Below are 12592 nucleotides of genomic sequence, written 5' to 3' on the forward strand. Positions count from 1 at the left end.
AGGAGGGTTCCCTTTTCCACACCCTCTCCAGCATTTATTATTCATAGACTTTTTAATGATGGCCATTCTGACTGGTCTGGGGTGGTACCTCATTGTAGTTTTGATTTGCATTTCTCTGATAATCAGCAATGTTGAGCATCTTTTCATGTACCTGTCGGCCATCTGTATGTCTTCTTTGGAGAAATGTCTATTTAGGTCTTCTGCCCATTTTTTGACTGGGTTGTTTGTTTTTGTTATTGAGTTGTATGAGCTGTTTGTATATTTTGGAAATTAAGCCCTTGTAGGTCACATCATTTGTAAATATTTTGTCCCAGTCTGCAGGTTGCCTTTTTGTTTTGTTTATGGTTTCCTTTGCTGTGCAAAAGCTTGTAAGTTTGATTAGGTTCCACTTGTTTATTTTTGCCTTTATTCCTATTGCCTTGGGAGACTGACCTAAGAAAACATTGCTATGATTTATGTCGGAGAATGTTTTGCCTATGTTCTCTTCTAGGAATTTTTTATGGTGTCATGTCTTATATTTAAGTCTTTAAGCCATTTTGAGTTTATTTTTGTTTAGGGTGTGAGGGAGTGTTCTAACCTCATTGATTTACATGCAGAAAGACAGCAATACTTTCTTGATGAAAGAAACAGTGCATTGATTTACATTCTGGCACAAGCTCCTCATCTCATCATGGACTGGTAACGACCAATTTCAGACCCAGCCCTGAACCACAGACCACATATGGAGTAGGACTTTCCTAAAGATAGCAGACGGGGGTCAGAGAACAAGGGAACGGCATTCATCTTCAAGTGTGTTGCTTGTCAGAGCCCAGCTTTGATGGGAACGCACTGCTCAGTGGGGCCAGCATGGCATTTCCCAAAGCGTATTTGTGGGATGTTACTACGTATTACAAATAAGAAGGTTCTGATAGCTGGAGTATGTGTTTACCACTGAATTGACCAAAGAGAGACACATTCCTAACCTGTAAGACTCCTTAAAGCCTTTAATATTCTCTAAGAATGGTGTGGAATTCAGGAAACATGTATGTGATCTCTCTTTTCACAAAGACATATGATCAGCATTTCATGAAACATAATTTGGAAAATAGTGATCCAATAATTATTGAAGAACATGTGCAAGTGAGTAGAGTTAATTCTGCATTCTCTTCAACCAGGCAAACAAGTTATCATTTAAAACAAAGGAGTGAAAATTGCAGCTGAAGCAGCAGCACATCTTGTGCATCTCCTTCACAGAGGCAGACCTCCAGCCCTTGGGGTTGGGCTTGACTGGGGAAACAGCTCAAATTCATCCAGGCTATGCCTTTTGCGATGTGGACCACAGTCTACCTGGGTCATACCGTGCTGGGTCAGAAAGGCAGATTTTCTTAAGTGGTTTATTAACTGGCTGTGAAAAGGAAAAAACCAGTAGGTGCTGCTGAGACATCAGAGCCCCAGAAGCACGTTGGCAATGCAATCCCTGATGTAACAGCTTTGAAGGGGGCAGTGCTATATGGATGGATAACTTCCAGATTTTTTTCAAGGATTAGCACTTAGATTTTGACTTTGTTTTAAAATCAGAATCACCACCATCGTTCATCCAGTAAGACCTTTCCAGGAACTTTCCCAGGGCAGTGTTCATTTAAACATAAATACTTGAAATGGAGGCAGATAACCGAGGAAAACCTCAGTCAAGAGAGTTGTAAAGGAGACACTACTTCTCAGGAAACATCACCACTGCCAGGACGGGAACACCAAGGCTCAAGGGAGAAGGGAGGCCTGTTGCTTTAAAAAGTGAATCATCAAAGAATAAAAGGTTGTTAGTTCCTACCAGAAAAGCCAGCCTGGAGACTGAGTTGAGATGCGTGTATCTAATAAGAGAATGATAAATGCGCATCCTGGCCTGAAATTGAATTACTGGCTGTTATGTATACTTCCTTGATCAAATTATGAGTTTTCCAGAGAGTAGAAACTATCCCCCAAATACAACTTAATGTTGTATTTGCTGCCATGAGGTAGGGAAATAGGAGAGAAGAGAGACTGTGTTTCAGTGCCATTACTAGTTCTCTAACGTTGTTAGGGGATAACAAGTTGTCTTCTAAGGAGTAGCTGACAAGCAACCAGGAGAAATACATTTGATCACGTTATGGGGATAGGACAGTGTTTATTCATTGCTAATCACCAAGGCCTTCAGATTTCTGGCTTTTTAATTCGATATCGATATGGACCAATATTTTAATCCTTCTTGTGACTCTGCAGTTAAGCTGCCATTGGCTTCAATGAGCAAAGAAATCTCTCTGCTGTTGTTTTGTCATCCTTCATGTCATAAATCAAAGGCAGGGTGACCCTAAGTCATAGTTATTTTGAAATTAAAAGATTCAGAATAAGGTCTTTTATCTCTACAGAGCCACCCAAACATATGGCCCCACGTTCTTCTAATCAAATAGGAATATCCCCTCAATTCTCATCTTCAGGGGGACAGATATGGAAGCAGTTATACCCTTCCTGCAAGTCAAGACATTTTCAGATATCAAGCATCAGAGGTGGCTTCGTTTTATTGAACTATTAATTCAAATAGTATTACATCCATTCTTCTCAAAAGGCAAATTAGTATGAAAATGAGGAAGACACAAAACAGGAGACAACAGAGTTAAAGAAAAGGTGAAGATGAAAATAAAAACATTTCCCTCGGCATGTTCCTAAATACTCTTCTACCGTCTTTCTCTCCTACCATTTAGGCAAGACTGATATTCTCAGTGACATATTCTCTTTCTGGAATAAAGAAACCAAGGCATTATCAGAGTAACAGACATTGTGCTTGTTACAAATATGCGCCCTTAACATTTGGCACATAATTTTGCTCTCTTTTGGTTGGTGAAAGCTGCCATACTTCATCACCAGGCTGGAGCACAGATTCTCTTCACCTCCAACCAAAGTCACTATGGTTGGATGCCTCTCTGAATAAAAAGGTTATGGATGTCCTGAGGGGGGAGATGGAATATATATATGACATTTTTTTAAAATCACATGAAAACAGGACTGTAGGAAGGAGGCCAGATGCTTGATTAAAAGATGGTGACAAGTCCTTGAGCTTTGTAATACTTTCCTATATTGCATGAACTCCTTCAAATTTACTATTGTGATCAGGATTTTCTATCCTACAAGCAAATGCTGGGAATCCATGACTTCTTTTTCTCTGTAGATTTTCAACATTATCTACTTGTAAGCATGTATATCTTGGTGTGATTCTTCTGAACAACCTTCAAACATCAGTAAAAGCCCAATGACTGGCATTTCGGAAGCAACAAACTATACTGATAATAGATTGGCTTTCAGAAGTTACTCTAAATCAGTGATTTCATTTTGGCCCACATGACAATGAAAGGAAAAAAATGAACAAAAGACTAAAGCTTTGATGATTATACTTTCTCTTGCCAAAAGCCTCCTGGAACAGGAAGAAAAAGATTTTGGTAACGATCTCCACTCTCCATGTGGCTTTCTTATAACACAGAGCGTTGCTGGTACTGGGCCTAATTAGACTCTCAGATATTTGTATGTGCTTCTTCACCCAAATTCCAGTACTCACATAAGATTCCATCATAAGTGGTTTTTATGGAAATAATCACATCACCGAAAATCACAAGTATCTGGAACAAACTAAAGAACTTATTTTGGAATTGGCTGCTGAGAAATAGAAAGCTGTTTTTGGCAAAGTGTAATCTGTCCTTAGTATATCCTGAAAAGCCAGGGAGGTATATCAGGCCTTCCATGTACTATTTTACATGAATTCTGAGGGCCCTGGACACAATACAAAAATGTCTTTTAAAAGATAGATGATTGTGAACAATCGTAAATAAGTTATCTGTACCAAATCTCAGATCATCATAAATTATGGAAATAACCTGGCCCTTATAAAAACATCACCAACCAAAAGTAACACCAAGACTTTATAATAATGCAAAAACAGTTGGTAGATTTTATCAATTCAGTAAGGAAGAAGAAAATTAATTCCAGCTGTATCATAATACACATAAACCTCTTTGACCTAATTTAATCACTTGTAAGACTTATCCAACTCTAACTTACATTTCACCCCCAAATTTCAATGAGTGTTTCATTTTTCACTTGAGCGCCGTACACACACAGTCTCATTAGAAGAGGTCATGCTGGCAGCTGGCATTGCACGGATCAAACCATGGATGGCTTAGCTGCCCTGTCCATTGCCTTCACCTGCAGTGGAACTGGTGGGCGGCCACAGTCAAGGTCAATTAATGTCTCACGCTTTGGCAGAAAGACCACGAGAGGAACTCTCTCTTCAAAATGCTTCACGTGAGAATAAAATGTTTCAAGGTATGGACATAGTTTACAATTGAGAGTCTATCCATTTGTAGTAAAGCGATCTCTTATTTCTACTAATCATAATAAAATGTTACAACAACTGAAAGAGAGAACTGAAGACTGTACCTTACAGAATTTAAAAACCAGTCTTGCAAAAATCTTCCAGGTCGCCAGAACGGCCACTGAACCCTTTTCAACACACAGTTACTTCACCTCCTGGCAATGATGAGTTTCTGGCCTTCTGAAATCTACGTGAAGTAAGCATGTTAATTTCTTAGCATAGTTTCCTTATTTATCGGAGGTCTCTTCCACAGCATGCTTTCTTTCGCCCCCATCTAAGGTCTTCAGGATCCTGTTAATATTTGTACAGAGATCAAGTGTATTCATTTTAAGGTCTGGGTTCACCATTAGCTTCTGGCTCCTTGTTTAAAGGGGGTACAGTAAAATTGTAAATAGTGTCAAAATATCATCCCAGAAAACCTCTATTGCGTCTAATACTATTTATAAATAATTCATACAAATCAAGAGGGAAGTATTGGTTTCACTATTCCAGGAGAGCAAGACTACGGGAAATCTTCAGTCTGAAAGAAGACAATGCCCATCATCAAAGTATACAAAAGTGAAAGGCTGGAAGCCACATTTAACACAAGGACAGCCAGCTTAAAAAGTGTCCAAACCTTGTACAAGAGAGCTTCACTGCAACCCATTCTCTAAAGAATTTTTCATATCTGAAGACATTCATAACATTATTCACGATACACTCCAGATATTCTGAAAACTAATAGACCCTGTCAAAACTATATGTAATAAGAAAATACCCATTAAAATTAGTTATTCAACTGTTGTTTTTTTTTAATCTGAGAATTGTTAAAACAATTTGAAGTAGGTTTCTAACCAATTGCTTGACTGAATTTAACCAACTTTTGTTTTTCAGGACGATGTGCAAGTACAAAAACAGTATAGTATCTGTAATACAGATACACACATCCATAAGAATATAATTACATAATAAATAGTATATTTCTATCATACAAACACTGTTTTTGTGCTTGCAAATACATATATAGAGAGAGATATATAGATATATATCACATACAGATATCATTTTATAGAAAAGAAAGAAAATATTGCAATGCATTATATAAAGTCATTGTCACTGGCTGAATTTTTTTGTTTCAGTGAAGCATAAAATCAAGTTAGTATCTTCTCTATGAAACCACCAAAAAATTTGTCTTACTCACTGTAAAGGGCCACCATTTACATCTCCAGATGAGTAAGTTGACATCAGAACTCATATGCAAAGCGGATAGCTTGCATACGGGAGTATGAGTGGAAAGCAAATGCAAATGCTCTATTCTATTGCTGAAATAGAATTAAGCATAGAAAAGTGTACACTTCTCATCTGCTGCCAAAGAACATTTAAAGCTCTGTTTGGAAGGGAGGAAAAAGGGGAGACTTTGAGATGTAAAAATTTGCTTCCAAAACTATAGACTAGACTCAATTTGGAGTAATTTCCTCAAACACCCAACTTTGAACGGAACCACGCGGCAGAAAGACAGCTGTACTGAAGATCCCATAATGTTGCAAAAAGGGCAACTTGAAATCGGAACAAAGGCACTTCTAGAAATTGTACCAGAACCACTTATGCGAACATGTACACCGAATGCCAAAGGACTAGTGAATTTTGTCACCTCCAACGCCATTCACTGGTAAATCACATGGATGGTATTTGATCTTGGGTCGGGGGGAGGGGCGCGGGAGAACATGAGCTGTTTTACGGTAAGTATACTTCTCAAATGTCATTTTGGAAATCAAAACGTACACAGATGGCAAAAAGTTGACCACATTTGGTAATGTGAAAAATGTCCCTGTTCGATATATGCAAAACAGTTGGAAAAATGAATGAATAATCTTTCTAGAGATGAGGCACTTCACAGATAGATTTGTAGCACGGATTGCGATGAATACCTTATTGACCTCAGTTTAAGTAACAGCAAGTAGAGTTTTCCAAACCTGTACTTGAGCTGCAAAGGAAAACAAACTACTCATCGTTTCCTTGAGGCATGCATTTCACTATGGCAAAGCGCACCGGGCGTGCATGACAGGGGAAGTCTGGGCCTGCTTCAGCCAACTGAGTAGATCATGAGCATTCTTCGAACACAAGGCAGAAAAGGCTTTATGGAGTGGAGAAGAGTGAGAAAATTTGGAACAATCTTCTCATTATTTCATTTTGGAAGGGCCATTCCTCAGCCGACTGCTGCTTCAGGAAGGCGATGTGATGGGACCAGACTCGGCCAGATGTTGGCTACGAGAGCAAGCAACTTTAGCAGCCAAAACGGGGCAGTGTCATGACACCAGCTGAACACGTGTCAGCTGCGAGAAGCAGGAAGACGCTGCGCGCCGGGCCAGACGTGACTGTATTATACAGTGTCCCATCTGAGACTGCATAACACACCCACTGGCGAGCCACGGGGCCTCGGAACGATGTCAGGGGCCGAACAACACACAGCACAGCAGAGGGCAATGCACAGTCAGAAAGAAAGAGAAAGAAAGAAGAATGAGAGGAAACAAGCAAGACACACGTCCGTCGTGCACAAACCTTCGGGCTCTGTGTGTTCTTTGTGATGGACTTGCTTCAGCGGGCAGCAGAAGATTTCGTGACACTTAGCACGAAAGGGGGACTCTTTTTTCTTTAATTCCGCAGATTGGATGGAATCTTGCCGTAACATAATGTATTCCTGTGTGCCAGGGGGGGCGTCATCCAGAACTGTGGTCACCACATAACAAAATGAACTCAAGTTAGAGCTTCAGGAAAGCAGCGAACGTCTTACATCAACCCTACTCCCAGGGAAGACTACAGAAACAACATTCCCAAGAAAAGTTTCAAAGAAAAGCATTGCATAGCTTGGGGATTTTCTTTTTAAGGGCTTAGTTTTACAATACGAAAGCCCTGGGAATAGTTTACTCAGCTATACACACCTCGATTGCTTGTATAATGAAAATTTAACAGTGTTAAACTGTCCCGGATGAGCAATAAAACATATTAATACCAATAACCATATTGTATCTAAATAAACACCATGGAGAACTCACATGTTTCAGCTTGAAATCTAATATAAATATTTACAGGTGAAAAAGGCTAATGTCCACCAACTTCTCAGTGTATTACTTTAGGTTTTCTTTCTCAGCCTGCTCCTGGTGAGGGCCCGGCTTCCATGCACTATGTACTGAGTCTGACAAAAGAATTCATTTTTTCCCCAAAGAGAACTGGGGCTGTCACAAACATTCTTCACATATTCGAAACCCCCTAATGAAGAGAACAAATTCCAGTTGAGAGCCTAATAATCAACATTGGCTCAAAGACCTACCTTGAATTGTGGAACAGCAGGGCCTGGTTCACTAATTCTAGCCTCAGATATACACCAAGCCCCTCTCAGCTTGCTAGGCCCTTTGTGCATTTTCCTAAGCAAGACTGTGAATTTCTAGTGTTTTCTCCCTGCAAAAACAAGGTGTCTGCTTTTACAGGGTCCGCTGCAACATTCTTTAGCCTGATAACTACCCACCAAAGTGGGTACAAATTTGATCTGCATCTGCAGAAACAGGGAACTGACCCCAGCATGGATTTTTTTCTCTTTCATGCCCTTCCCAATGAGGCCATCCCATTTTACCAGGAGTGAGTCAGTGCCCCTAAAGCTATGATTAACGACGAGCTGACTCATTCTACTCCCCCAAATGCATACACTTAACATGCATTGAGAAAGACTGACACCAGCGGCACACTTCCTATGGGGAGAATAATGCTGCAGTGTTTGTAAAATACCAACAGCTTATGGCTGAAATTAGATGGGATCTCAAGCTTCCATGTTTGGCAAAACATTCCCAGCTCACTGGCTGGGATCATAACGGACATTAAGAACTTTCTTTCATGTTGGAGTAAAAACAGTATAAAAACCAACATAACTTTGAAATTCGTATTATGAGTTTAGAACAAGTTCTTGATAGATTGCTTGTATGTGGAATTGTGGTCTTCCTTTATAAGTCATTAAATTATGCAAGAAGGTGATGAATATTTTAGTTACTTCTCTTTCTATTTTCCTCTAGCGCCCAGCAGCACTGATCAAAAATACTATATAGACAAACCACCACTGCTTTTCCTGGCAGAGCTCCCTTCATCTACTAGGCATGTGACTATAACTTCTTAGAATCTGGTCGTTGAATGCACATCTTCGGTAGCAACAGCTGCTATTCAAACCATTTGCAACCATTACCTGCCATGAGCAGTTAGTTACAATAATATAGACACTTATCAAATTCCAGCATCATAGGTAAAGATAAATTTTGATTTTACCATACAAAATATTTTAGGAAAACCTCCCAAACTTGGAACTCAAAAACAAACAAACAAAAAAAAACCCCACCCATGATTATATAGAAGCTGAGAAATCCCATTTTCATGCACTGTATATAAGAAACAAATTTTAAGATTAAAGGACAATTGGAGGATTAAAAAGAAAAGAACAACTTTTGGATAATATGTAGAGAACTTGCTATTCAGAAGTACATGATAAACACCAGTAAATTGTCTTCCATTTTCAATACCAAAAATGACGTCACAAATGGGCATTTCTGGAGATTAATGACAGGCTGAAGGTAATAGCCTTTGGCTGACTCTCCAGCCATCAGCTTTTCCCCGCTGGTCATTAATTCCCAGAAAATGCCTTGCACTGCCATCATTATTGTTTAATTAGATACAACTGGTTATCTGTAACATACAACAAAATTCTAGTGAAAGCAACCCAGTGACTGATACAAGAACCAGCCCCCAAATTCATCATGATGGGAAAGCATGAAAGTCACAAAAGTGCAAGATAATTGCTTTCCACAAAATTCTCTCTCTCCTGTTCTTTCTTCAAACTGAATTTAGCAAGTGCAAAAGGTGCCAAGATGCGAGCATTTAAGGTGCCATCTGAGTAATGACCACAGGCACAGAACATTTCCTTGGAAATCGTGAACATCTGGGAGTTAATGGCTTAGCTTTGCGTCCAGGCCGTCTCTACTCAATGCCCCAAACATCAGTCAATTCAGGCAAAACAGAAAGAAAAAGAAGAATATTCAATCTATCAGTACACCTGGGTGTCGTGTTGACACAAGAGCTAAAAATATTTTGGACTTTTTAAACAGAAGTGGCATCATACACGCAACACCTCACACAGGTGTATAAAATCTCTGAACGTAAATTTATTTTGGATGAAAGATTAAAACTATTATATTAAATTCATTTATTCTTAGGGCTCCTTCAAGTAGGACAGTGGATGCATGTGCAATTGACAGCAGCAGGAATGACAGGGGACTTCCCACAAGACCCCAGCATCAAGGCAGGTGGGTACCTTAATTCTACTTCCTTACAAAAAGGATGAGGAGACAATGCTTCCAAGGGGCACCAGCTCTAGAAAAGAGAGAGACTTGTAAAGAAGTCAGCTCATGAAAACAGGAAGAAAGAATGGGATTTACCTTTCCCTGGCTTAGTACTATGATTTCTGCTATTTTCCCCCTTCTAGTACATTTCTTCTTGCACACCACTTCTAGCCTCTGAAAACCACTCTCGCCTTTGTTCATTGGAACCATTTGTCCACATTTACTCAATGACTCCTGCTGTTCTTCTCAATAATATTTATCTAATCTTGAAGGTGCACGAAAGACTCCAGTGATTAGGTAGACGATAGATTTATACCAAACCTCTTCCAGTTTCAGAGGTTCAACTTGACACTTCAAGACAGATCAGATGGTAAGAGTGGCTTATCCCTCATGGTTGATTTCTGGACCGTGGGGCCCATGCTTTGAGAAAGTCCGCGAGCCCCATGACAACAGCAGCCAAGGAGTAGGCCTCTGCTGGGAAACGGCACCCACTCAGCCCTTGATCAAGTGCCCTTGGCCTTGATCACCTACTCAGAATTCCAAAGTCCCACAAGAGTGGTTGAGATTTGGAGGAGACAAGTGCACACATGCAAATTCACACACCCACAGACACGCAGACACTGACAGGTGGCATACGCAGACATGAGGGTGGCAAAAATAAGTGACTTTACTGGTAGCATGACAGTTAAGGGCACAATTTATGAAAGACCTAGTTCCCATTATAAAAGGCGTTTACTGACTAACCATTAGGTGGGCAAGCCTGCATCCAGGGTTGGTTTCCCAGCATCAGTACTGGATTGGCATTAAACCACCCCCACTCTCCCCCAGGCTTCTCAGCAATCACCTAGATCAAGGTCACGGTCAGGGGTGGGGGGGGCATTCATGGTAAGGGAAGAGAGTTTACATCTAAACCTGATGACCTGGTCTGAGGTACTCATGTTCACAGAAATAGTGTTCCCATTTCAAACTGGATATAAAGAAAGCATCAATCTGTAGCAAAACAATCTTTGATAAAATTAAAGATAATTCCAAGTAATATACTTCTTAAATGTATTTTTTTAGTTAAAGAAGTTAACAATCATTTATCCTTTCTATGTTTAGAAAATCCACTTCCGGAACTTCCCTGGTGGCGCAGTGGTTAAGAATCCGCCTGCCAGTGCAGGGGACACGGGTTGGATCCCTGGTCTGGGAAGATCCCACATGCCGCGGAGCAACTAAGCCCGTGTGCCACAACTACTGAGCCTGCGAGCCGCAACTACTGAAGCCCATGTGCCCTAGAGCCTGCGCCGCAACTACTGAGTCCGCATGCTGCAACTACTGAAGCCCATGCGCCTAGAGCCCATGCTCCGCAACAAGAGAAGGCACCGCAATAAGAAGCCCACGCACCTCAACAAAGAGTAGCCCCTGCTCGCCGCAACTAGAGAAAGCCCACGCGCAGACAAAAAAAAAAAAATTATCCACTTCCTGTTTTACTCTATAACTTTTATCAATAAATATAACATAGGTTACATAAAATACCTACCCCAATATTTAGTAGTATCACGAACACTACAATCTTCCACAACATTCCAAACACAATTCCTTTAGCGATAACTTAATGCAACCCCTTTGTATTAAAACATAAGGTAAATAAAGCTCAAGAAGGGGAAGTGACTTGACAAGCCACACAGCTATTGGAAAAGCCCAGCCTAGAAGCCAGGAGTCCAGTGTGTTTACCAGAAAGTCTAAAGTAAGACTGCTTTGTACAAACATTGATATATTTAACAGGGATGGGGATCACCGGTATTTCTTAGCTTCAAAGATTATCTCTGTCTACGACGAAGTTTTCTGTCTTTATTCAAAGACAGAAAAGCAACCAGAAACAACCTAGGAAACTAGTTAGACAATGCCACAAAGGCACCTGGTCCCTCACCAGGCCACTGTGATTCACAAGGTGTGCTGGCTTCAAGCTGGAAGCAGTGAACAAGCCCTCAATTATTTGATGATGCTGTTTTTTTCTTTTTCTTTTTTTTTCTTTTTTATTTATTTTATTTTTAGAAATTTATTAATTAATTTATTTTTGGCTGAGTTGGGTCTTTGTTGCTGGGCGTGGGCTTTCTCTAGTTGCGGCGAGTGGGGGCTACTCTTTGTTGTGGTGCACGGGCTTCTCATTGCGGTGGCTTCTCTCGTTGCAGAGCACGGGCTCTAGGCTCTAGGTGCGTGGGCTTCAGTAGCTGTGGCGCATGTGCTCAGTAGTTGTGGCTCGTGGGCTCTAGAGCGCAGGCTCAGTAGTTGCGGTGTGCAGGCTCAGTAATTGTGGCACACGGGCTTAGTTGCTCCACAGCATGTGGGATCTTCCCGGACCAGGGCTCGAACCCATGTCCCCTGCATTGGCAGGCGGATTCTTAAGCACTGCGCCACCAGGGAAGCCTTGTTTTTTTCTCTTTTTAAATGAACTCTTCAGAAAGATGACTCAACATAATTAATGACGTGATTTTAAATCAAGGCAAATCTGAGATCACCAGGGCAACAGAAATGAACACAGCCATGGGACTACCAAAGTTATCAGACATATATTAGTGACTTCAACAAGCAAATACTTGAAAACATCTATGAAACAGAAAATGTGGCAAAATATACAGATTATCAAATGTCCTCACATAATGAGAAAGAAAGTGAGAAGAAAACAGAGTAATTAGAGCGATTACTTTTCCCTGTCACTGAGCACCTGTCAAGCTGAAAGGTACATCAACCACAGGATTGGTTGGTACATCTTAACCACAGGAGTTAAGACCTCCATTTTGCCTCCCAACTTACACTCTATCTACTTATGTGTATCTATTGTTCAAGCTTTACTGCCACACTGGATACTATCAAGATGGCA

The 12592-nt window shown here is 40.5% G+C and overlaps 1 protein-coding gene across 4 annotated transcripts in view; it reads right to left on the reverse strand.

Moving 5' to 3' along the window:
- The window catches only part of FGF13 (fibroblast growth factor 13), a 525181-nt gene that overhangs the window by 204152 nt on the left and 308437 nt on the right, over nt 1-12592 (reverse strand). For 3 of the 4 annotated variants that reach the window (XM_057538929.1, XM_057538930.1, XM_057538931.1), the window contains exon 3: nt 6914-7081. The exons of the other annotated variant lie outside the window; for it this stretch is intronic. In XM_057538929.1, the coding sequence (XP_057394912.1) occupies nt 6914-7081 (168 nt within the window). The remainder of the gene's footprint in view (nt 1-6913; nt 7082-12592) is intronic. 4 annotated transcript variants of the gene reach the window in all.

The sequence above is a fragment of the Balaenoptera acutorostrata genome, chromosome X (assembly GCF_949987535.1).
Source record: "Balaenoptera acutorostrata chromosome X, mBalAcu1.1, whole genome shotgun sequence".
In the NCBI taxonomy this organism is placed as follows: Eukaryota; Metazoa; Chordata; class Mammalia; order Artiodactyla; family Balaenopteridae; genus Balaenoptera; species Balaenoptera acutorostrata.